General features: G+C 39.2%; 3 protein-coding genes across 4 annotated transcripts in view; 2 read left to right on the top strand and 1 right to left on the bottom strand.

Moving 5' to 3' along the window:
* Window positions 1-7,199, bottom strand: part of osbpl6 (oxysterol binding protein-like 6) — a 42,086-nt gene extending 34,887 nt beyond the window's left edge. For both annotated transcript variants that reach the window (XM_061054507.1, XM_061054508.1), the window contains exon 1: window positions 6,916-7,199. The gene's annotated coding sequence lies outside the window, so the exon portion shown is untranslated. The remainder of the gene's footprint in view (window positions 1-6,915) is intronic.
* Window positions 7,200-9,620: 2,421 nt separating this feature from the next.
* On the top strand, window positions 9,621-11,227 carry LOC132987440 (cytochrome c-b). The gene is made up of 3 exons (XM_061054506.1): window positions 9,621-9,746; window positions 10,391-10,566; window positions 10,660-11,227. The coding sequence occupies exons 2-3, from the start codon at window positions 10,395-10,397 to the stop codon at window positions 10,803-10,805; spliced, it is 318 nt and encodes a 105-aa protein (XP_060910489.1). The 5' UTR covers window positions 9,621-9,746; window positions 10,391-10,394; the 3' UTR covers window positions 10,806-11,227.
* A 1,140-nt stretch (window positions 11,228-12,367) lies between these two features.
* The window catches only part of pde11a (phosphodiesterase 11a), a 50,116-nt gene continuing 35,288 nt past the window's right edge, over window positions 12,368-27,195 (top strand). Inside the window, exons 1-6 of the mRNA XM_061054505.1 lie at window positions 12,368-13,502; window positions 14,180-14,338; window positions 23,426-23,515; window positions 24,155-24,295; window positions 24,467-24,531; window positions 26,125-26,257. Of these exons, the coding sequence (XP_060910488.1) occupies window positions 12,714-13,502; window positions 14,180-14,338; window positions 23,426-23,515; window positions 24,155-24,295; window positions 24,467-24,531; window positions 26,125-26,257 (1,377 nt within the window). The 5' untranslated portion in view covers window positions 12,368-12,713. The remainder of the gene's footprint in view (window positions 13,503-14,179; window positions 14,339-23,425; window positions 23,516-24,154; window positions 24,296-24,466; window positions 24,532-26,124; window positions 26,258-27,195) is intronic.

Raw genomic sequence — 27,195 nt, 5'->3', positions numbered from 1 at the left:
AATACATCATAAAAATATTTCTTCAAATAAGCAATAAATATAAAATGTATGCCAATCTACTTTTTGTACTATCAATACATTGTTTACACTTTGTCAAAAATGGTGAACACATCCTGGTTATAGTTTCATAGATTTTAGGATTTGTGGCATTTTTAGGTCTTTTGTGATGTCAAAATTATCTTTTGATGTTTGACTGTTTTTCAGAAGAAAAAACAGAGCTTTAAAGACGTTATCTCAGGCTCTAGGAAAGCATTATCAAAGTGGACACTTACTCTGACATTCTGAATTGATTTATCATCACCTGAATTAAAAGAGAATATTATTAACTGTTAGTTGCATTTAGTTGTTGTTACTAAATTCACAGAGAATATCAATTCCCAAACCCTGACACAGTATTGTGAAATCTAAATTCCACATAATCTCTGGCATATTATTATTTTTGTCATCATAAATTTAAGCAGTAGTAGAAGTAGTAGTAATTGTAGTAGTAGTAGTAGTAGTAGCAGTAGTACAATTGTGGCACCATAATGAAGCCAAGACAAATCTCAGTAGGCAGTGCAGGATTATCCAGACACATGATGGTCACAGACTGTAGTCCGCCTGTATGATTTAGCATTGTAAACAGCTCTGGAGCCTCCTATGGTTTTCAGGATGTGTGTCAGGGGAACTCCCCGTCCCCTGTGCACCTCTGCACGCTTCAGCAGTGTGCACTCTCACATGCAACTGTTCAGTACACTAACACACTATAATCTATAATTCAGATCTTTTTACAATGTCATCATCCCTGCCCTGTTTTAAGGCAACCACAGTCTAAGCTTCTGTAAAACAAGGCACTAAGTCCATTCAGATAGAGTATTCCACTTAGCCTATCTAATAGATCTGCTCTCCTTGACCTAATAAGGAAGCAGAAGAGAGGGAGTGCTTGAGTGCAAAATTGACTGTTTTAATAATACTGTTGGAGCTAGTTAGTAAGACAGACGTTGTTGTCCTTCAGGCATATTAACTGTAAATTCAAGATATAACAAGACATGAATCAGAACATGAAGAGGAGGCTTAAACAGATTCAAAGCTGCTGCAAATAAAATGCTGAATCCATGTAAATGATAAGCGGACATGGACTTGTATGCCGCTTTTCTAGTCTTCTACACTTCTCAAAGCTGCTCTTACACTACAGGTCAGATTCACTCATTCACATCACATTCACACACTGATGGTTGAGGACGCTATGGGTAATGCAGTGGAAGTATTTCGGGGTTCAGTGTCTTGCCCAAGGACACTTTGACAAGTAAGTGCAATGCAGGAGCTGGAGATCAAACCCCCAGGCTTCCAGTTGAGAGACGACCATCTCTACCACTGATCCACAACCACCCAAATGTACATGCTTTAAAACTCAATTGAAACATTTTTTACGACTGGAACTGCAGATTAATCTGATGATATTTTCTCAGTTTATCAAAAAAAATGATTCAACCACCAAGAATAATCACGTTGGTGTTTGCGACCCACAAAAGTGACTTCATAAAGTGTCTTATTTGGTCCATCCAACAGATTAAAACCCAGTAACCAGTACCCAGTCATTTCTAACTTCTAGTAACTACAGTAATCATTTACTGACCAAATTGGTGCTTTCTTTTTTCCCAATATAACTCTTGATGTAAGAGCTCACTGACATACACAATGCAAAGGTTTTCTAGCATAAACAGTGATGCTGAGCATATTCCAGCTACACCGAACTTCTGATAGAAAATGCATCAAAGTGCCTGAGTGTCTGTTGAAGACCCATTTAGAAAGACAGAAGCGTTGTAAGAGCTTGTTACCTTGTTGGGGAACGTCTGATCAGGATCTGATTAGTCATGCGCTTAATCTTCTAAATCCTGTCACCGTGATTATAGTCCTTTAAGCAGGGAGACCTGGCAGGTGCTGCCATGTATGCACGACTGTACTTCTTAAACACCTGGTCAACATCTCAAGTTTACTAGACTGTGATGTGTGTTTGCTACACAATGTAAAATAACATACAGTATCTAAGCAGTAAGGTCTGTGATTCTATCCTGTAACAATAAGTTTAAGATCATACACTTTTCAATAAACAAGGGTGATGGACGGAGCTAAGATACAGAAAACAGCAATAAAAAATGCTGCTATTTATTGGCTTTGCTTGTTTTGTTTTTTCCCCTTGTATTGCTATCGCATATTGTTTTACTGCTATTTCATGATTACTCTTCTAAGTGCTGTTTTTATTCTATTTGTGTGATCTTCAAGGACATGTCCCATGAAGACTGAAAAGGCCTCGATGAGGAGCTTTTTTAAAAGACAGTTTGGATCTCAAAGAAAGTTTAGTGAGACGATTCATGCAAAAGCAATAGAAAACAAATCTGAGCATTCACCTTCTACTCCAGTCAGCAGATTACTCTAAACATGATGTACAATGAATTCAACAATATAACCAGTAGATTTAACTTCATCAGACTTACAAACATAAACACAGCCATTATGCATGAAATCAAGAACATAATTAACAGTATTTTCTATTGAAACAACTTTATTTTGTCTGGGGTTCAGATATTTAAAATAGGGTGGGCTGTTAGAAAATGCAGCTGAACAAAGAGCAGCCTTCAGTTACATGAAGGCACAATCGCAGTGGTTTGTGAAAGTCACAGGAAGTGCCTGTTCTGCAGACATTCTTTTAATGCCACAAGTTGGAGAAAAATGTAAAAAACTTTAACTACTCGAACAGTCACTACTTCAATTATGCTTAAAGCTGCTGTTACCATCAAACTGAGTTACTCAGCCAAAGAACAGAAACGTTAAATATCTTTTTGCATTTATATCTGACACCTGTAATGAACCACCAGCTAAGACTTGATCTAATATGATTGAACTCTAATTCAAACTGCTAATACATCAAAAAGATGAGCAGGAGATAGCAGGAATATCAACTTTATAATGCAGCTTCTATTGTTGTGAACGCTTCTCTAGCAGTGAGTTAAGTGTTAAATATTGTATGAGAATATTTGGGGAAGTGTGGTACGTAACCGTGGTAGTGGTACTGCAACAAACCACTCTGGGATTATTGCACAACACTGTTGCATTTGACACATACTGGCCTCATCATTACACACCTGAGTATCTTCTGCTCTATGATAATGGAAGGGTTGTAAAATGCTCCTCACTACACAATGTGAATTAACTATCTAAACAGCATTTTGGCAACATGCGTTTGTGTGTTTTTGCTGAGGCATTACAAATTACAAAGAATCTTTAATGGAAATGAGCCAACCCCTCTGCTTAATTTCCTCATAACAATTCCATGTTCATGAAAGGTCTGCATAAGCAAGAAAACAGTTTCACTTCCCTTTCCAATCTCTCACGCTCACACCAAAATGCTCCCTCAGCTCAATCACACACACAACATGAGATCAGTCTGAATCACTTCATGCTCCAGAAAAGCAACAGGAGTTGGGGAAAAGGTTTTAACTGAACCTGAGCTATGATTAAAAAAAACACCAAAGACACATTTTAGGGGGGGAGGACTCTAAACTGTGCCAACTGAGTATAATCTTAGAATGAATTTCTTGACAAATATTTAAGATCCAGGGCCACATGTTCATTCAAACTAAAACGTACTAAGTAAATTATTTGTGATTAGGTAAACAGGAATCAATGTAGCTAATCGGTTAGCTTAACTCAGTTCAGAGACCTTTATTACTAAGAAACTAAAAAGAATCTTGCAGTGATAACTTAATGGCATAAATGCTTTATTCTGCTATTTGTTTACATCACTGAAGATCTTGTGGCTGCAGCCGCTGTCACTTAGCCTAAAAGAGTTTATTAGGACCAATTACTCGATAAACTAACAAGCCATAAAATGTAAATAAGTTTAACTGCTGCCTTATTTCCTCATAGCTGTTTAGCTTTCAGTTGGGTGGAGCCTTGATTGTCAATGAAAGTTCTACATTAGAAGGTAAACACTTCCACTTCCTTTCACTATTTCTCCTCCCAAAATTTGCTGGTTCCAGTTTAATTTTAATAACAATAACTCTTTCCACAAGTGGAAGTGTACATACCTTGTAATAATCTATTGTTGTATTTTTTCTCCCTTTATTTAACTGATGTACATATGTTTGATTTTTAACTTCTTGTTATTTTCAATAATTATATTCCTGTTTCCTGTTTTCTTGAGCTGTTGTAACGCAAAAATTTCCCCCATGGGGGATCAATAAAGTTTATCTTTATCTTTAAGACTGATTTGACGGCGTTATATATATATATCTATATATATATAGATATATATATCTATATATATATATTATATTTGGAGCGTCGACTGATGGTCAAATAAAACATTGCAAATGGCATTTTTCACTTTGATAAATTTGTTGTAAGAAATAATCCTGAGTTGTAGCTTTAGTCTGAAATGACAACCAGTCTTTGATATGGCGGCTGCGGTTGACTGATTCGGCAGTTAAGTAAATGTAATAAAATGTCAAAGTTTTGCTCTGTTTCAGAGCATCAACTGAGCACATGAAAAGCTTTAGCATTATGGGTGTTATTGCATACTGTTGACTGTAATCATAATGTTGTAAACAAAGCACTGGCAGTACATTTAAACACCTTCATAAACCGTGAGTTAAATGTGTTTAAATATTTAATAAATTGTGTGCCTTTAGAGAACTTAACAAATAAGATACTGAGATATATTTCTGATCTTTAAGTTCATATTTCAGCACTTATCGTCCAACATTTTGTTTTAGTCCCTGAGATCAAGTGAGTTATTAAACTTTCATGACTCCTTGCTACTAAAAGGATAAAGTTGTGAGGACCTTAGTGAAGTTTAAGCAGGTTGGCACAGTACCAGCCACATGCTTCAGGTGCAGTCACCTGTAATAACAACAATCTGCTCTGCTGAAATGCCTTTGAACAAGATGCGAATTCCAACAGGCTTTGGGGCTTTTTGTTGCCGAACATGTGCTTTGACCTTAGCGGCCAATGGCGAGTGAAAAGTCAAATTAGTCCCACAGGGAATCAACAGTATCACGAATGCAGCAGTGACTATCATCTGTCCAGACCTGGGACGAGGAAGAGCAGTGCAGAGCTGTCTAGAGGACCGCAGTAATCCCTCTATCTGTGCGCGCTGCTCTGAGAGATCTGAGGGATGAGGGAAATAAACTTGAGATTTAGACACCCAATATGTCAAGCCGTAGTGCGAGACCCAGAGCCAAACAAACACAAAGAAACAATCATGAATCAATTCAATTCTATTGTGATATTATCTGATGCTAGTGCACATTAACCACAGAGCTACAACATAATTGGCTTCACTCATCACAATCTTGTAATACGATGAAGCGTGGTGGTTACTGGGCCTTAATAGAAGAGGAAAGACATTTATGTTTATGTTGTCTTCACATCCAAGTCCCCCACAACATCACATTATCGACCAGCACTCTACAGGGAACCAGGTTTGCTGTTCTCCCCTCTCTGTTGCATAATTAAAGGGGGCCCAACAAAAGCAGACTCATGTTATCCCAAGATTGTATTACAGGCTCTTCAAGGACAACAACTGTCTGAATTTACAACTGACTGATAATGCATATCGATCAGCACTGCGCTGTTTTGACCATATACCTGGGTGTACGACAGCAAGCTGAATGCATGTGTGTGACATCTGAGAGCAGAAAGCAGCACATCTCTTAAAAGCAGGACTGTTTCTCTTTTTTTACTACAACAACATGAACTGGACAGAGCCAGTTTATCCTACGCCACACATATTACATCATCTAGGTAGAGCTGGGTTTCACACTGCAATACTTTTTCAGTACTCACTGTCTTGTGCCCATATTGGGCACTGTCAAGAGCTGAAAGTTGGCACTGAATATTTGCTCTGTTCCGGTCATCTATTGCCTGGAATTAGATATATTTTCTTAACTTTGTATGGTAACATAAGCTAATAAAGAAAAGGGGAAACAACAAAAATAAACCACAACAATAATCTGCTTCACTCCTCAAATGAAGACAGTCTGAATCAAATAGTGTGTGCATCTCAGTAAAGTTTACCATTATGTCTTTATCAAAGTTTAAAGGCACAATAAGCTCTGAAAGACGTCATCTAATGGGGACTGTCTGGGACACCTTCTGCATCTTCAGGCCACCCCAGAACTAAATCAGAAGATAAATCATCACCGGGGATCACCTGCATCTAGAAAGCATTGAGACCAATAAATGCACAATCCCCTCTCCTGTACTTTAATTTATGAAATTCTGGTATATTTTAAACAACTGCAAAGTCACGGGCTGACCTTCAGTTAAAGAGGCTGAGTGTTATTGTGGAGCAATTCGGCTGAGTGAGAGAAGTTGGCTAACTTTCAATTAGTTAGCATCTCAACACTGGAAGCATAATAAGAGCGATATAGACGATAATAAATCGATACCATAATCATCAATAATATTGTAATAAATCAAAGGACAGCTGTCTAATGGGACCGTAGAAGAAGACATGGAGCTCAGTTAGAAAGGTGAAAATGTCAGTGACGCATTACGTTTACATCATCAAAGTCAGTTAAAGAGTTAGCTGCCTCTCCACCACAGCATCCATGTTTTAGGTGTCCCGTGTCATTACAATGCCCTCAGTGATGTCGGAACATGTATGTTTTGATGAATAGTGACATGGACATCTTATCCCTGTTAGTCAGATTAGCAGCAGCTAGCTAAAGCAGCGGTGGCTAGGAGGTGGAAATGTCTGACTGGTCCTCGGTGATTCACTCAGGATGCAAATACAAAAGGATGCTGGGGACTCCGTGTGAACACAGAGTAGTGCAGCTAACCTCAACATAACATTACAATGACATGGAGGTTTTCTCTATTATCGTGACACTAAGGTTGGATTAAAAAACAGAGAAAGGCGCATTGACTTACCACATATGCGATGTAATGACCATGTCTTTACAGTTCTTGGCGCAGAAACAATTGAGGGGGGTCTCCCTTGACTGGGCAGAGATTCCCAGCTGCTCAAAGATAAACTGCCTCCATTAAATGGTCCACGATGAATGTATGTACTTCTCCTTATTAAAAATTGTTGCTTTTAGGAGGCAAGAACACTGTGTAAAGTAAAAAAAAAAGTGCTGTGCTTGCCCGTTTCCTTGAATGCAGGCTGTGATGCTCAGCTCAACTGCACTCCGGTCGCTCCTCCCTGCAGCAAGATCGGCTTTGAGCGGGAAGAAATCTCAGGGATGGATCAAACGGTGCCGGTCCGCGGCTGCTCACAAAACACGGAAATATGGTACTGGAAAAACGGACTCGGAGTGGCTAATCATTTTGATAAAGTCATGTACTTAAAATGTAATAACACATCTAAAATAACATTATAACGCATATTTATATGCAGTGTATGCTATAGAATAGGCAGAAAGACAAAACAATAATTTGTTGACAAGCATTCATCTATATTTACGGTACAGCATGCAGTTTATATAGGTAGTGCAGTGCATAGTGGCATGTTACACCAAAAAATAGGATTAGGTTACTCAATTTACTGCGCATGTCAGGCTCAGAAAAAAAAAATCATCCCAACAAAATAATGTTTGTGGACAATATACAAAGAAAAACCTAATTAAATAAAATTACTTAAAGAGGTAGTAGCCTTATTAGAAAAGTTAAAAAAAAAAAAAAGGCATAGGCTACCTTTTCCTAAAGGTTGGACTTCAGCCCTTCAGCCAGTAGATCTCTTTTAGGCATGATTATAACCATTAAACGATATGTAGCCTCAGTGAAATTAGAGGTAAAAGTTACAAATCAAAAGCTAATATTTAAATATAACATGTAGAGTTCTATCCAGCTTTATATATCTTAATTTTTTACCTCAAAACTAAAATCAAGCTTTCAACTGGTGGACATAATATACTCATAAGATTCCCATAATGCCCTCTGTCTGTGTGTCTGTGTGTCTGTGTGTCTGTCTGTCTGTCTGTCTGTGTGTCTGTGTGTCTGTCAGTCTGTCTGTATGTCTGTCTGTCTGTGTGTCTGTCTGTCTGTCTGTGTGTCTGTGTGTCTGTCTGTCTGTCTGTGTGTCTGTCAGTCTGTCTGTATGTATGTCTGTCTGTCTGTCTGTCTGTCTGTCTGTCTGTCTGTCTGTCTGTCTGTGTGTCTGTCAGTCTGTCTGTATGTCTGTCTGTCTGTGTGTCTGTCTGTCTGTCTGTCTGTCTTTGTGTCTGTGTGTCTGTCTGTCAGTCTGTCTGTCTGTGTGTCTGTCTGTCTGTCTGTCTGTCTGTCAGTCTGTCTGTCTGTGTGTCTGTCTGTCTGTCTGTCTGTATGTCTGTCTGTCTGTGTGTCTGTCTGTCTGTCTGTGTGTCTGTGTGTCTGTCTGTCTGTCTGTGTGTCTGTGTGTCTGTCAGTCTGTCTGTCTGTCTGTCTGTCTGTCTGTCTGTCTGTCTGTCTGTCTGTCTGTCTGTCTGTCTGTCTGTCTGTATGTCTGTCTGTCTGTCTGTCTGTCTGTCTGTCTGTCTGTCTGTCTGTCTGTGTGTCTGTCAGTCTGTCTGTATGTCTGTCTGTCTGTGTGTCTGTCTGTCTGTCTGTCTGTCTTTGTGTCTGTGTGTCTGTCTGTCAGTCTGTCTGTCTGTGTGTCTGTCTGTCTGTATGTATGTATGTCTGTCTGTCTGTCTGTCTGTCTGTCTGTCTGTCTGTCTGTCAGTTGTTCAAGCCTTTGATGAGTCCTCCATCAGACCGTGCAGGAGTGTGCATGTGGGTGTGGTTGAAATTTGTTCCCCAGCTGATACCATGGGCCTTAATAAAGCTTAAACGTTGTGTTTCATCTTAGTTTGAATAATAAAACAAAATCTAAGTGTCCAGGTGGCCTTCAGGACAATTTAGCTTTGATCACTGATAAAACTCAACTACTAAGCAAGGGCTAGCGGTCGTTGTTAATGTCATCATTACAACCATGTGGAGTACTTATTTAACAATACTGCATGGAAGTAGATAGCATACATTAACCATGGAGTTTTATAATAATTCATAATAATAATAATAATAATATAATAATATAAATAATAATGGGCATAGGTGTTTAAAGGAGAGGGTGTGGTTGGCTCTCACAAAACAGAGAGGAAATCAATCAGAGATTGGGTAAAATGGCAGAGACAGAGGCACATATGGAAGGAATTTCAGTCTAGATAGGGCCCGTAAACTAGTTGCTAAATTTGGATTTAACCCACATAGTCCCCATAGTGTAGCCTACATTAACCTGGCTACGGCCATTTTCTTTGGGTTTCCAGTAATATCTAGGCCTATGTGACAATCCAGACTATCTCAAGTTAAGATCAGAGAGAAGTCTGGAGTGTGTAAACCCCTTCACTGGTTAATCATTAATAGAATCACAATTTACGAAAGGCATTAACATAATCTTCTGTTGTCTGATAACAGGGGAAGTATGACTTATTATGCCCTGTTTACGTTGTATGTGACTAATCGTATTTGTCAATGGTATTGGTACCACCAGAAACACACAGTCATGAGCCTGCATCAAATATGGTAACAGAAGTCACTGAATAAGTGTCTGTCGTAACATACAGTCTATGGTCGTAACCTAAGGTCGTTACGAGGGTGATGAAACAGATCAGCTGACTGATGACGTTTCAGCGGGAGTAGCCTAACTTTACGAGGAGGAAGCATCTGTCGTGACTGAGCCGGCAAGAGGACGAAAGCAGAGGAATAAAGTATCTAGAAGTCGGTTAAACACAAACCAAGAAGAGGTAAGACGTCTATCAGTCATATATGAATCTTTTCCAATCGTTGGTTGTAGTGTAGGATATTTCCACATTACTTGAGCCTGTCTTTGCCGGTTCCCTCTGAGCAACGTGGTCTAGCCCTACTGCTTGTGTCTCACTGTTTCCTGATAATATGCTTCAGTCATGTTGATCCAACTGACTGGATTTAGAGGTTTCAGAAATGTTTTCAAAGCTAAGATCTAACTTCTTTTTTTAGACTTTTCTATATCACACATCGTTCTTGTGTCATGTGGCGGCATGTTAGATTTTTTTGGCATTAGGCCTGTCAAATATGTCTTTACGTAATTAACGTTTAAAGGCTTTAATGGCCTTTTAATGTCATAAATTCTGATGATAAAAGTATCCGTGAGTCAGTTTTGTAACAATGCCCCTGTCGCCATATTGGTTGCGCAACATAAAAGTGAATCCCCCTTGTGGCTAAATGAGGGTATAGCACCACCTTTCTTTTAATCGAAAGCAGTAAAAAAAAAAAGTTACCAACAAAGTGCAATTTTAACCAAAATTATTAAGGTAATCTTTTTACAATTTAAAATACTTTTGAGCTAATAACGCACTAAACTGTGATAATCTTGTTTTAATTTCTTGTGTGTGTATCTTTTCTCAGTAGAAACCATGCCTGGAGACATTGCCAAGGGTAAGAAGGCGTTCGTCCAGAAGTGTGCCCAGTGCCATACTGTGGAGAACGGCGGAAAGCACAAGGTTGGGCCGAACCTTTGGGGTCTATTTGGACGCAAAACTGGCCAGGCAGAGGGTTTCTCCTACACTGATGCCAACAAAAGCAAAGGTGAATACTTAAAACCTTATTCTACAGTATGTGAACATTATGCTGTAAGGAATAAACATTGTACCCAACTGTTTCTGCTCACTTATTTTCTAGGTATTACTTGGAATGAGGACACCCTAATGGTCTATCTGGAGAACCCAAAGAAATACATTCCAGGAACAAAGATGATCTTTGCTGGCATCAAGAAGAAGAATGAACGGACTGACCTCATAGCTTACCTTAAATCTGCAACTTCATAAAAAAACTTTGTGTCCATCAAACTGCTCAAGAGGTCATCTGCTCATCCTCGATTCCAAATCAGGCAGAAGGGCAACAAATCTGAGTGGTGTTGGTATGATATGTTTGTCACAGCTGTATCTCTGTTTCTGATTTGATCCTCCTTGTGTGGTGGAATACATGATATCCCCTGGTTTTGTCAGGTTACTTTTCTAAAATAAATTATTAAACAATATACTGTGTATTCAGAATGTAGAGACTGAAAGCTGTTTGTATTTTTGTTGATAAACTGTCATCCAGTATTTTTCTCAGATGTTTTTTTGGCTAATGCTCAAGATGTCTTAATAATTGTTCTATAAATGAATATGCCTTTTCTGCATCAAATTTTGATGTTACCTCAACAGTCTTTTATTATGCGATTTTAATAAATCGGACACTAAATGTCTATTTTTTTTCTCCAGTGTCTTGTTTTCCAAGCAGGGAAAATGTTCTGTAGGCTTTTTTTTATTGGTTATGACCGCAGATGGTCTGGACCATCCTATCAGAGCTATGATTTTATAATGTTTTTGTTATTATTGTTAAACTCATGTTTCTTGGCCTCAAAGCAGGAGAGATGAAGTGCAGTTGTTGACAGTTAAGTGAATGCAACAGAATATTATACGACCATATGGCATTGGTTTTCTGGTGTTTTTCAATTGAATAGCATTGCTCTGTAACCTAAAGGACTTTTAACTCAGTGCTTGTGACATAGGCTACTCACTTTTTCCAAATCATGAAGTGCTGGTTTGATTATAAGAGACCATTGGACAAAGGTTGTTCATGATAAGAGACTGAAGGTAAGATACACTATCTGTGTGATTCACCAGTTTGCAATTTGTGGTGTATGACTCCATCTAGCGTTCAAATGTCTCACCTGCAGTTAGTCACTAATACTATTGTATAAAGGAATTTGATTTTCTGACATCTCTCTGCCAATAAAAGTCGCTGTTGCGTAATTAAATGATACAGACCAACCGCTGCAGAAGCCAAAGTTTAAGGAGGAGGGGGCTGTGAAACAGATGAATTGTCGAGTTGCAGAATCTGTCAAATATGCTTTGACACACGTTTTCTTTAGGCGACACTCACCTTGATTACTCTTGTCAGCGAGCACCACCACCAAAGCTGTATCAGGGATGCACTGGAATTCATTATAAGGCATCATCTCGTTTTATTATAATTCATACGCATGTTGTTTTCTTTACCCTTATAAATCTAGGGAAGCACTAAATTATTGCTGAGAGTGATGATCAACATTCAACTATCACCTCTGTAATCCCCCTTTTCAACATATTTATATGCCATTTATGTTTTTATTAGTTTATATTTTTCAAGATCAGATGATTGATTGTATCTAAGTTACCCTCTTCTTCAGCATCATCATTATCATAATGCTTGGAGCCTCTGTAAGGAGGGCAAACGGTTCAAACGTCCAGAGGGCTGACTGCTGAACAACCCGGAGCTCCTGTCTGTGTGACGATGCGAGCGTCAGAGGTTCCGAGCCAACCACAGCCAGCATCATTTGCACACAAGAAGACCCAAACGACGGCGGTGCTCGGTAGCGGTTCTCGGTGAGATTTCCATAGCCCGTGATAGTCTTCGTGAGGACTAATTTTCTTTATTAAATTGATTTGATGTATAATGTTCTTACATGAAGTGAGCGGTGAGGAGATGCTGTGGAGGATTATCCTGGTGCGCAAAGGGGAGTCTCCATCGCGCTCCTCACAGAGCGTAAACTGGATATGAAGCCAGGGCTCCAGGGGTGTTTCCATTTTCATGTAATTTGGAAGTTATTCAATTATTCTCTAATTTAAAACAAAGTAAAACCTCATAGATGACATTTCTCTGCGCGACTTCATGGATTTGGTTCGCTGAGGACCATATAAAGAACAGACATGGCAGTGCCAAATATGGTGTTTTCTGACGTGGAAACTTTTCTGGACTCTCATCCCGAGTTATTCGAGGACTACCTGAACAGAAAGGGGAAATATAGCATGGTGGAGAAATGGCTCAAGAATCACCAGGCGTGCAAAAGTCCGGCGGCTGCAGCTCCCACCGAGCCGAGAGAGGAGAAGAACAGTGCGCACAAGGACAGCTGGGCGAGCAAATGTGACGGTCTGCAGAGGAGAGCCTCGCAGAGGGAGCTGCGCAAAACTTTCGCCAGATCAAAGGCCATTAATGTGAACAGGACATACGATGAACATGTGAACTCCAGGGCACAGGAGCCCCTGACCAGCATGAGGAGGAGAGCCCTGCTGAGGAAAGCGAGCTCTCTGCCCCCGACCACTGCGCACATACTGAGCGCACTGCTGGAGTCCAGAGTCAACATCCCCCAGTACCCGTCCACAGCCGTGGATTTTAAATATTACCTCAAAGAACACAACGAGAGAGCCTTTTTCCTGGAGCTTGTGAAAGACATATCGAACGACTTGGATCTAACGAGTCTTAGTTACAAAATCCTTGTGTTTGTTTGTATTATGGTGGATGCAGACCGGTGCTCCTTGTTTTTAGTGGAGGGAACCGGAAACAAGCAGACACTTGTGTCCAAATTCTTTGATGTGCACGCGGGCACCACAGTTTTACCCTCCATGAATTCAGATGAAGTGCAAGTGCCATGGGGTAAAGGCATCATAGGATATGTGGCTGAACACGGAGAGACAGTGAACATTCCTGACGCATATCAGGTGCCTGCTCTTCTTTGTGTATGCATGTTGGTGTGCATTTGCATGAGTCACAGGAAGAGAGAAAAGAGAGCCAGACACGCAGGGAGACAGGTCGTTTTCTTTCAGTGTGTCATTCAATCTGTCACAGGTGATTGATCATCAATCAAACTGTGGAACAGAGCCTAGAGCATGGACAGCAGCAGTGACAGTGTGCTGGACAGAGCTCGTGTCAAAACACTTATTGGTTGTTTTTGCTGGTTTACTTTGTTTACCTTTATTTTGAGACAGCAATAAATGAATAAATATAGATATCAAATTGCTTTAAGATGCCACAAAAGGTGTAAGCAGACCATTTCAGTTTTTTGCAGTTGTCTATAGAAATAAAAAAAAAATTTGTATATATGTTCACAATAATGGGTAAAATATGCAATTTTAAGTAATTTTTCATATACATGTGTTGAGTCGCGACCCACCTCTCATGGTCTTGCGACCCCCAGGGGATCCCGACCCCTACTTTGCGAACCCCTGGTCTATAGCACCACCTGCATTTAAGACTCGTTTGATGTTTGCTTGTTAACTCTTTACATTTCAAATACATTTCACTGCACTTTAATTTGACAGTGAAATAAAGTTACATTTCTTCTTGCAACAAGTGCTTACATTCACTCTCCTTTATGTGCTGTCCCTGGGGCCTGTAGGATCGCCGGTTCAGTGATGAAATCGACAAGCTGACAGGGTACAAAACCAAGTCCCTCCTCTGCATGCCCATTCGCAACAGTGATGGCGAGATCATTGGAGTTGCTCAGGCCATCAACAAGTCTTCAAGTGGACGACTCTTCTCTGAAGATGATGAAAAGGTAACCTCATCTAAGTCAAGATCTCATGCAACAATAATTCTGTGTGTGGAGAATATATCGAGCTGACCGCTTGTTTTTGTTTGTGCGATGTCAATGTGGTGTTTTGACTTAGTCATTATCACCTCAGTGCTTGTTTATAACACTTGTGTTTGTTGGACGTGTAATAGGCAGACTTCCAGCGTTGTTTTAATGTCTAAATAAAACAGAGATCAATCGGGTCACTGGTGGCGCAGTGGTTAGTGTATGGAGGCGGCTCCAATCAAATCCAACCTGTGGCTTCTTTCTCGCATGTTATTCCCCACTCTCTCTCCCTGGTTTCCAACTATATCCACCGTCCTATCTCTCCATTAAAGGCCCAAAAAGCCCCCCCCCCCCCCCCAAAAAAAAAAAACAGCGATCAATCACAAAAACTACTTTTTTTCCTATTAACTCAGACTTTAATGTTTAATGAGTTAATAGAAAAGAAAGTAGTAAGGCAATGTACAGACAAGCATAATGATGAATGGTCCTGTTACTTCTTCTTTGGTGCCACCACTAGGTTGAGATTTTTGGGTTTATGTGAAGTTTTCAGTTATCCACGAAAACTCATGGAACCGGCAAAAATGTTCTTTGTTCTGGTTTTGTCAAGTCTATTATGTAACTGGCAAATAATAGTGATAACCAGAGATGGGACCGATCCAATCTTATATCGGAATCGGGTCTTATTTTAGCGTAATTTCCGTATCGGATATTGGAGTCGATCTACGTCACTGATAAAGAAAGATGGTTTGGCACTTTAAACAGTCTTAACTCACACAGTCTCGTTTTAAAGACATTCAGACTGAACTGTGAGAAGTGTCCACAAATCGTCAACAGCAAGATGTTCAGACGTTCAGCTGCTTCTATGTGATCAAAAGTACAATTCTTACACTTCAGTTTAAAATTTTGAGTTTGAAAACTTTACAGTTGTTGATGCTTCCTGTTTGTATTTGAAGCCAGCATAATGTTTACTACAGCTTTGTGTATCCTTACACATAATACCAACAACAACAATAACACTATTAATTATATTAAAAAAAATCTGATTCAGTATCTTGTCATATGTATCGGAATCGGATCGGAACTGAAAAATAGTGGTCTGTGCATCTCTAATGATAACACAGCAGGCTAGTATTGTGATAATATTGTGAACATGGTAAACATTACAACGATCAGTGTGATAACTTTGTCACCATTACATAAGCATGTTGACTAGTCTGACATGATGACTGATGGTAGTGGTCGCTATGTAGTATCATCCATCAGAAGTAACTAATCCCATTCATACACCACCACCGAAGCAGATGGAGCAATTCAGGGTTAAGTGTCTTGCCCAAGGACACCCTAGCTGGGGATCAAACCCTTGACCTTCCGGTTGAGAGGCGACGACTCTACCAACTGAGCCACAGTTTGGACTTTGCAAAAGCCAATTAGAGTGATGCAAAAATGGGATTTATTTTTATTTTGTCTCTTATGTACGGTCTGGTTTTTAGTTTGACCTTCAGAATAAAACACATTTGGAATATTTATTTTATTGTTGTTCATATTGTAGACTAACATTCTGATTTCATTCTCACTGTGATATTTGAATCCCTGAACACACGGTGTGATGCCATTTACAGATATGGTTGTGGTTCAGTGAAGCCAGCTAACTGTTCTCTCTAGGTTTTAAGATTCAGATTATCCAGAGATTATCATGATGACTGCTGTTATCATTCAGGATATTTTCACAGAGAAGAATTTGGAATCTTTAATGTCACTAATTATTCTTATTGATTTAAATGTTGAATGATTAATGGATGACTATTATTGATGAAATAGGAAGTTCAGAGAAAACCAGCAGTTAAATTCAGAAGTACTACGTTTTAGTTCAATTATCAGAGTGCATCATATACTCACTATAAAGTTTAGAAAGCAAGTTTATGTCTTAAAATTGAAAAATGTCCTGATTACCATGTTAATGATCCTTTGTGACATTTTTCAAAAGAAGTGTAGAAATCTCAAAACAGTTTCCTAAGATAACATCTGCTTCAGCCTTTCATTTTTGTTTCTTTTTACACTCTAAAGAGTTTTGTTGTGTCACTGCAGTAACAATATTTTTTATCAAAGAGTTCTGAAAAATAATTGGAATTTTCAGAATTTATTTTGTACTTGTGTACAGGACAAACACACAGATCATTTTAATATGATTTATCCAGAGAACTTTTCTTATTGTCTGGACGTACGTCCCAAGAGGACTGAAGCCAGCTCTTTGATGACAGCTGTTTAGATTTTTACCCATTTCTACATCAGCTCAGTGTCTAAACACATCAGTCAAGTTGGCAGTTACAACAAATGACAGAGAACTTTGTGAATAAAAATGATATACTATTATAATATGTCAAAACAGTAGGTGGGGGTGTTACATCTTGCACAGATTCAGAGAGTCCTCTGTTTGAGACTGAATGTTTATTTGAATTATTACCATCATAGAGAAGCAAGAGGAGCGTGTGCGTGTTCAGTCCTTTGGCACACTTGACTGAGTGGAGCAGTAAGGCAGTGACAAGCCCGTACACTGACTTGTTCTCCTATCGTAGCTATGAGCCCCTCAAGGGGAGATGAAACATGAAAGCACAAAAGCTAGCTGGCTTTTATTGGAGAGTTAAATTTCATAGTCGCAAAAAAATGTTCGATTATGATATCTAAAGTCGGATTTTCTCTATTCAAGGCACTGCTGTTGAAGATATATCTGTAGACTCCATCCATTGTTCATGATAAATGCATATCAGGCATTCTTTTGAGTCTTTCCCATGTTTTGAGTACTTTTCACATTGCATTACCATCACACTAATGCCTGGGAAGGCTACAGCTGAATTAGTAATGAAATGCAATGCTAGCATCAGAGAGAACACAGTAAGCTCTCTGCACAGCACAGCTGCAGCTCTGCTTTCATGGAAGACCTTGTAATAAGGAAGTGATCATCCTTTTCAAAGTATTAAATGATACTCCAATAGCAGTCATTACAGACTTATTAAAACACATGTTGTTCTCTATGTGTTGAGCCTCATAGGATATTTAAAGACATTATATGCCTGGCTTTAAATCCCACGCAGCCTTAATTGTGCTGTGTGTCTACCCTGCAAGTTTGGAGTCCTTTGGGAAGCTTGGATAATGGTTCACCTCATATATAATTGCATTGTCTAATTATATTCTATGAAGGAATATTGCTATAGACTTAATTTAAATGTATAAGCCGACAGCATTGTTTTAACTCTTTATCCGGTTTGATTGTCTTGATTTGTCTTTCTCTCACTTTTTTCTCTCACTTGCATTTAAATACATTTCACATGAATCTTCTATTCAGGTAGACCTTTTCATGAAATTCTTTGTCAGATCAGTAACTTCCTCTATGTGGGTTTCCTTGCCAATGTAGTGTAACACCTCTGTGAGTCTACAGTCACATAACATTCCTTTCCCACTGCTGTGCTCCCTCCAGCTGCCAAACTTATTGTAAAATTGTCTCAAGCAATACTGTATTAACCTTTTTCACACAATTTCACATTATGAATTTACAAATAAAGAAGAGAAGCTACAAATTCTGCATTAAGATACATGTTTTCATTCATTCCTGCAGGATAGTAGATCGAATCCAATTTAGAAAGTGTATCAAATTAAACTCGCCGGAAATTTGCAAATTAAACTCCTTACAATGGTCTTCATGTAACAGAAAAATGTCCCAAATCATGCATGTCATTTACATACCTCTACAGTGGGGTCACAAAATAAAGGTGCTCTTAGCTGCTGTGCCACCCAAAGAAACAGAGACATGGAACGATGACTTACCGTTAAGTGGTATTGATTCCATAAGTCTAATATCAAGCACTTATATTGTTAGCCATAATTAAGTCCATTTGTTGTAAGAAACATCACGGTAAATTTGACCATTTGGTTGAGAGTAAGTATGCAACCAGTAAGCATTAAAACTGCAAGGATTATCTGGGGTCATAAGTTAAAAAAGAAGAGGACCTAAAACTGTACCATGGGGGATTCCAAAGTTTGAGATTCTAGGCTGCTGCACCAAATTGTGGAATCTGAGAGGACACCTCAGAGGAAAACCAGTGAACATGAATCCACGTGGAAGAAGAACAGACGGAGCTAGATCATTAGTATCATATTCTTATTTGTTGACCTCCTTAGAGCCACAGCTCTGCATATATGATCTGTCCATTTGTAAAGATAAGATAAGATAAGCTAATCCTTTATTTATCCCACAACGGGGAAATTTACAGTTTGAAATTTGTAAAAACAGTGAAACTGCACTAAAAGGTTTTCAGGACAAACAGAGCGTGAATGTTAAGAGTGAAGGCTGAACCTCGACAAAACTTCTTCTCTGAACACTGATTTTTACACAAACTATTACTAAAACGTATACTACTTATTTTAACTACGTAGTTAGAAAATAAATGATTTAACAACAAGTGTCAATGTAAATTCAACCAAAAAGCGAAGTAAGTAATGTATTAGTGGAAATGTTTGTGGAGAAAGCACTTAGATTTGTTCCTGCCTTTATCTCTGAATGAAAGCCTTATTGATGCATACAGTATAATACTATGTGAGATATCATTCATTGTTTTTTACTTTAAATGAAGAATGTGCAACATTTTACACATAAATACAGCAGAAATCAAGTTTATCCTGTGTAATTGTGTCTCTGAGTCATGACTCTCTACAATGAGCGAGAAGCTCGAGTCCCGCTGGCGGTGTTGTTGTCAGGTCGTGTTTACATCATGTTTACATGCCTTAGTTTTAGTCAAGGACTAGAGAAAAGAAGAATAAAAAAACATACTCACTGCTTATTCGGATGTCACGTAACACAACAATGCAGGACACCGGCAATTGCAGCTCGAGCAAAGGACAATTTTGTCCGCTGCTTGCACTTAATGGTGTTTAATTATGGTCGTTCTAATTGATAACTCCTTTGTGTAAACGCGAGTGGAGAGGAGGTGTACTGCTGGAGGAGAGAGGAGACTTCAGAATAGTGGAGGTGTGGCCAAACAGCAGTTTGTTTTGGTTTCATGCTGGTGCTCAAGGAGGCGACATCTACTGGATCAAGAAGTCACACATTGTTTTTTAACTGTTGAAAGTGGCTGCAAAAATCTAGAATTGACTGATTTCATTATCTGAATGTGAATAAAATCTTAATAAAACCTCATAAAAGTCTTTAAATGTCCGTCAATGTCACACCAAACGAAACTTTAATGAATTTTATTACTCTAAGTTTTTTACACAAAACAATAAACTTTAGTCTTCTTTGTTAAGACTTTTGCTGCATCATCAAATCCATTTCATATTTTAAAGAAAGGAAACGTGTCTCTTTGGATGTGGTGTGAACACATATTAAAGCTACAAGCATTTCTCATGCTTAACCCTTATATTCGTCAGAGGAACAGTAAATGCTAAGATGGACACAATCTGTCTTGTTGTTAATGCACCGTTTAGTTTTTGTGACCTCCCTCTGCTCTTGGCTTTGTTCCAGGTACCTGTGATGTAAATGTAGAACAGTTTAATTATTTATGGATAATGGCTATTGAGCAGCACTCCTGGTGTGCTCATGTGTTTGTTGGCTGAGTTATATTTGTAACCATAGATTACAGGCAGTCAAGTCAATGCTTGGTTGGGTGGTATGACATTTTAACTTTAATAATCTTGTGGTGACACACATACCTACATAATTGATGTTTTCTTTATCTATAAAATGTATTTACTACTTTCTTTTCATTTGAATATTTATGTTGATAATAATAATAAAACAATGGTTTACTTTGAAGAATTTCTTAGTGTAGATTCTAGTTTCATACACTTTGGATTGCTAATTGTGTATTTCTAAAACTTCTCTGTTGACAGAAGCAAGGGAGTCACATAAGAGATTAGAAAATGTAGTGTGCTTCCATTTCTTCATAAGAACATATCTTTGATCACAACATTGGTGTCACCATACCACACTCGCTGTTACGGGGGTACAGTGTAAAAGTCAGGCGTCTCTCAAACAGGAGTTTCATCCCTAGCGCTTTAGCCACATGTTGGAAATGCTTTGGGCAAGGCTCTGAACCCTGAGTTGCTTAAGCTGCTGCGTCAACGGGGTGTGAATGTGTATGATGGACACCTCACAAAGCAGGCTCTGCCATCAGTGTGTGACAGTGAAATGTGTTGTAAAAGCTTTAAGTAGTCTGAGGACTAGAAAAGATCTATACAAGCTCAAGTTCATTTACCATATTCCTGTGATAAATGAGGAAAGGAAAGATTGGAGCTGTAGTTTCTCTGCACTTGCCTCTTATGACAATCCAGTTGTGAAAATGGGAGTCATTGGGGTTAGAGAAAGGGACTGTCCCTGAGGCCTGGGCCACTTAGTTTCATTATTAAACCACTCTTTACTGGTCAGTCCACAGGTCTCTAGGCAAAAACGTCTTGTTTGTAATGCAACCTTGTATAATGGCCTGCCTGACAGAATGTAATTAGAGAGAGCAGTGCTTTCCTTGGGTTCCACAGGCGGATCCATAGCTAGATCCCTGAAGTCCTGCTCGCTAATGAATCCGCTCCTGCTGGGCTATTGATGGCCACTGTCTTTCTGGAGGACAATTATAAGAAAATACCAGAGGACAGCTGAAATTGCATCATGCATGAGCCAGCGTCATCTGTTTGCAGTCTTTGAAAACAGAGGCGTGAGGTGCTTGATTATGTATAATGACTGAATGAAGTGCATGAAGTTAATTTACTCATTAGCATGACAGAGTCACATTTCATATCACATCATGATTAAAAATCCTTTCAGCATGATGCTTAAAGTATCATGTGCGGTGTGGCAGAGCACAAGAATGAAGCTGTGTGATGTTTTTGCTTCACACAATAAAGCATCATGCTATATTTAGCTGTGGTCCTCTAAAACACAACATACAATGAAAGACATTTCAATTATTGTTTCTATCTGTTTTATATAAGATCTGGTCTATAAGTTATAGACAATTTGTTTCCCTCTTTATTCTCATAAACATTCCTTCCCCGCTGCCATTGTGTGTGTATTTTTTCCTCGTTCTTTTGCTCCTTTGTCACTGAAGTATAACCTTTAATTTGTTGCTTTGTCAACATGCTCTTCAGATTAAGATAGCCGTACCATCCTTGATTTATAGTCTGCAAAATTAAAGCTATGTGACCAAACCTGTCAACCAGTTTGACTGTGAAGAGAAACTGAAGCAATTAGAGCACGTTGCTCAACATTTTCCTCTCTCTGATGCCATTTTTAGGTCTACAGTAACACAACTCGCTTTAATTGGAGTCAAGTTTTTGCTCTGAATTTATGAATCAATCGTATCGAGCCTGGGAGAAGCTCTCAATGTACTGAATATTTGTTTAATTAACAAACATAGAGTATGTTTTCTTAAACATATAAAACATATGTAAAGAGGAGAAAATAATTGGACTAATCTTATTATTATTATTATTTTATTTATTTTATTTTTATAAGTGTTAGTATTATTTTTACTCTATTATTATTTATGTTATTATTTCTTGTAGTATTATTGATTTTGCACCAATGTACCTCTTATTATTTAATTTACTTTATTAGTACTGTTTTTAATTGTTGTGTCTTATTGATGAAATTGTCATTGTGGGGGTGGAGTGGCAGGGGGAGGGGGAGGGGTTGGATGGGTGGCTTAATAGGAAACTTGTAGGATGTTATTGTATTGTTATGTGTTCTGAAACCTTATAAAATGGCAATAAAATATGTTTATAAAAAAACAAAAAACACGTGAATAGTCAAGATTAGTTAAATGACTTTGCTGCTTATCAAACTGAAGAAATCACCAAACATGGGGTCATTCATTCTTTCAAATCTGTGAACTACATCCCAAATATTGTTGTAGTTGTGACAACCTTCCTAATTACCCTTACAGCACTACAGGAATCTGTTCTTGAGGCGTAACTGATACACTATGTCTCTGAAAGGTAAAACAGATATCCCTGTATCAGTGTCCGCAGCTGAGTGACTTCCCATTCATGTATTGTAGTTGTGTCCCTGCCCTCAGGTCACACTGGAGGCTGGTAAATATCAGTGGGTGTGTCGTAGTGATTGTGTTGTTTACACAGCGGCCAGATGCTCTAGTTAGATAACCAAACAAACAGGCGGAGTGAGGAAGCGCACAACCCAAACTGTGTTGATTCTATGTTAACGGGGCTCAGATAAGGCTGCACTGTCGGGTGATTGTAGTCATATAGAATTCACCCTGTGTGTTCAAATCCAAGCTGTCTGAACAGCAGCCGCCTCTCTGCACGTTCCTGCATATTGATGTTCATTATGAATCAACAAGGGTGAGGAAGAAAGAAAAATGTAGTTCGATTACAAACTAGTAAGGCGTTGATTCAATTTCAGGACACACATTAACTACAGCCATTTTCCCACATCAAGTGATCACATTATTAATGTGAAGAAAGTATGAATGAAATAAGAAACTTTATGTTATCAGCCCAAGGCCTCGTATGGCAGACTAATCAGTCAACTGCTAATGTGTCAGTTGAATTGATTTATTTGTCCTAGCAAGTAATGAAGCCAATATAGGGCTGTTTCTTTCTCTTTTATTGTAATTCAAAACACATGTTTTTCTCGGCTGAAAATGTTGCTCGAATGCTTGTTTTTGTTGTAGGTGCCATACAGAGTCCAACCAATCAGTGTTTCTTAAAAAAACATTTGTACCCCTGGAGTCCAACAAAATGTCTTAATGGAATGTTTGCAAATCTTTTTTTAACCAACTTACAAGTCTTCTACTTCCTTCTTATTACCATCCTCTTGTTCATGTTTCTGCTCTCTGTGCACAGGATTATAATGTGAAACCATCGACAGGGCTGTGTTAGATGTTGTGCTAAATGTAAACTTAAGAAACCCTCTCCTAAAACCATATTGTTTGTGCTAATAGTGCTAGCCATACAGATTAGCTAGAAATAAATGTAAATAAAAAACAGTAATGATATCACATCTTTGATAAATGTCCATGCTTTTCATGGATGTGGGTCTGTTGATAGTCGGTCATATGTCCACAGGTGCTGCAGATGTACCTGCCATTCTGCGGTATCGCGATCTCCAACGCCCAACTCTTCGCCGCCTCAAGGAAGGAGTATGACAGGAGTCGGGTAAGGCCAGCAGGGTCGACTAGGAGAATATCCCCCACCCATACCTAGGATCAGCATTACCCCCCCCCCCCCCCCCCCCCCCCCCCCCCCGATGCTGACATGGAGGCTGAGTATTGATCAGTATCAGCCCACTTGCTGCCACTGCAGTGGGGATCACAGAGCAGCATGCAGCCCTGCATGGACACTTTCTCTGGATGTGTAGTGGGGGATGGGCCTGTTTCCAGAGCAGGGCCCGGCCCAGGATCTAAATCTCCCAGGGAGTGTTAAGAGATGCACTAATTCATGTCACACATTGATCTGTGATGGAAGAGAACATAATGAGAACACAGCTGAGTGGATAGATGAGAGAAACGAGGAGAGCTCCCTTTACACCGTATGATTTTTATGTGTTTGTGTATTAAATTGGATTGGCACCGTCTAAGATAAAGGGCCTAATTAACTTTTATTGGAGAAACTCATCATGTTATTTCATCCTGGTGGTATATGGGTTAAGGATTATAGTAAAAAAAAAAGAATCAAGCTCTAACAACTGAGCGAGGCAAAACATCTTTATTGAAAGGTTCTCTGTGTTACCTGCTGACAGATTTCAGTTCAGGTTGTACAGAATAAGTGGCATCTTTTTCCCTCACTGCTGTTCAGGCACTCTTGGAGGTAGTCAATGACCTGTTTGAGGAGCAGACTGACCTGGAGAAGATTGTCAGGAAAATCATGCACCGTGCCCAGACATTGCTAAAGTGTGAGCGCTGCTCTGTTCAGTTGCTGGAGGACATTGAATCACCGGTACTGTTTTTGTCTTTTTCTCCCTCTGCTATCTGTCTGAACATTTGTGTGTCCGTGTGCATTTCGTTCTTTCTACCCGCCTCAATTTATTATCCATGAATGCTGTGCAACTTCATGCAATTTTATCCAAAAGCTTTAATGATTTCTCCTTTACCTTTTCAAATGTGTCAGGTTGTGAAGTTCACCAAGTCGTTTGAGCTCCTGTCCCCTAAGTGTAGTGCGGACACAGAAAGCAGGTATGTAAAGTGTTTCTGTGATAGTAATCTGTGTAGCTCTTCGATAACATCTGGCCTGATGAAAGACGTAGCTTTTCTTTCCTTTTTTTCAACTTCTCATACCAGCAACCTTTTCACTAAATAGTCATATTTGCACCATCTGCCCTCGGCTCCACAGCACCTTTATATTCTGTGCCAAGTCTTGTTTGAATTTGTAAAGCTTCCATCAAGAACTAAAAATAAGGGGAGTGTAAAATTGAATATTCTGTAGTGCTGTGGGAGTAATATGCGGATTGTGAATAGAAGGCATACTGTAGGAGCCCCGCTTAATTGGGTTTTGCTGCTTCTCTCCACTGCTAGGCACGGCTGAGTGGAGAAACAGAGGCTTAATATTGTGTGGGATGTTTATGGATGAAAACCAACACTGAAAGGAAAGGAAATTATCCCCTGAGTCCTGCACTTGCCATAACTGATATGGTCACTTCAAGGCAGTTGAACAAAAAAAACAGCAACAGTAATTTAAAAAAAATTATTGTAAGATAAGAAATACAGATAATAAGAAATACAGATAATAAGAAATAAGTAGCAAACAAAGAAATGCTGGTCTTGACTGTGGCCAAAAGAGCCTCTTCATATCTTCAGCGTCACATATTCAATAAAATTCCAGCTGTTGATTGTTAGAATAAAATGACACAATTCAGTCAAAGCTGAAAAGACAAAGTACAGTATCTATGTGATCACACTGGTCTAACAAAGGCTTCACGTCGTATGAATAACAAGGGCTGCTGCTGTGAGGATTTATGTGTGTAATTAAGTGAATAAATTTGGTGTCAAAAGGCAAGCTAACTAGGATTTCTTATGTGCCTCACAATCTCCAGCCGTCCCCATGGGGAGGATGATGCTGAGCGAGTGTACAGTGCTGTTAGTGTGTCTGTGGCAGCTAAATGACTGACATGAGACGAGGGAGGTGAGAGGGAGCAGGAAAGAAAAAAGGGAGTAATACGTCTTGCCATCACACAGATAAGGTTTATTCCCGACTGGGCAGTGGATTTTTTTCACAGCCTCACACAGCTGTATCCATAGATCAAAGGCATTCAAAAGTTCTGACATCTGTGTCTCTCCGTCTTTATTTCTAATCCTGAAAGACAGAAGTGAGCCACAGTGAACATTTACCTTGCAGCAGCAGCTCCCCGCAATAAATATGAATGGGAAGTCTGTGCAGCCATGCAGGTGTTTCTGTGGCTCAGTGTGGGGGCGTTTGGCAATGAGGAAGACAATCGCACAATTAACTTTTCATGGTTCCATAAACTGCAGGAGAAGCTCACTGATACAAACTGTACAAGAAGTTCATTCAGTTTAAGTCCATGTATAAGAGTGTCCACCTGGAGAAATACAAGCTTCACGCTAAGACGATAAAACATCTTTAAATTTAATCCAATAACGAATACATGCTCATGATGACAAAATAATCGACTAAAGGAGTGTTTGATTTCTTTAAGGTTCAACCCCCCCCCCCCCCCCAAAAAAACCCCAAAAAACAAGAGTGGACAAATTAGGCCCAGTGCTGTTTCTCCTGCTCCGTTACTTTTATCTTCTTTTCTTTTCTAACCCTAGTTTCAAAGACAGTATGGAGAAATCCTCCTACTCAGACTGGCTCATCAACAACAGCATTGCAGAGCTGGTTGCATCCACAGGACTCCCCGTGAACATCAGTGATGCCTATCAGGATCCTCGCTTTGATGCTGAGGTAAACACACAGTAAATAACCCTTCAACTTCTCCATGTGAAAGGATCTCTGATTAAGAAAACCGGTATGACAGCAGTATATCTACTGTTTAGTATGTAGTCGTGGGCATTTAAACCCTCTGCTGGAAGTTCACATGTTAATGTCACTTGCGAGTCAATGAAGTCACATGGGATTCATTAAGGACTGTGAAAGCACCAGGGGAGCGATGCCAGCATGTTATTTAATAAGGACGTTTTTTTGATGAGGAGACATGGTTTCAGACAAATCTAGAGGAGACTCTGGATGTCAGTCTTTAGCCGTTTCTCCTCCTGAGATATTTATCAGTTTATGTTGCTGTGTGTACATTACATTCTAGGTGGTCTCATGACAGTAGCACTAATTAATTGGATCTTAAGCTCTAATGACCATAAGGACTGGTCGTCTGATGATTGCACAAGGATTCAAATTGAGATTGTCTTTAGGAACACACATAGAGCCTGGTTCCTTTTTAAACATCCAACGTCACTTTGTTTTCAACCATATTTTTCTATCTGTCAATTGTTCTGTTGGATAAAAGGCCCATGAAGTGACACCTGCAGCAGCAGCAGCAGGAGGTGCTGATGCTGCTTAGATCCAAACAGAATCCCTCAGCAGCTAACGTGGCAGTCAACTGCATCGATCTGCACGCTGTGAAAGTTCTGTTTGGAGAGCTTTTAAAGGCTCTCACTGAAGTTAAGGGTACTTACTTTAAGCTGCGTTTGGTTCTTACATCTTGTGCAGCCTCTTTATTAGAGGTGAAGCATGTACTTATCTATTCTTCTCTAAATAAAATACAGGTGGTTTAGAATGAGCACAACTTTGATTTGAGTATTGAATTGGCAGAAGAGAAAAAATAAGTGAGGAGAGACCAAAACATTATGTTATTTTTTGACTAATTGTGCAGATATGTTCTTTATTAT

Source organism: Labrus mixtus, chromosome 13 (genome assembly GCF_963584025.1).
Source record: "Labrus mixtus chromosome 13, fLabMix1.1, whole genome shotgun sequence".
Lineage (NCBI taxonomy): Eukaryota > Metazoa > Chordata > Actinopteri > Labriformes > Labridae > Labrus > Labrus mixtus.
Note: the sequence above shows the minus strand (reverse complement) of the source record. Positions and strands in the feature narration are given on the sequence as shown.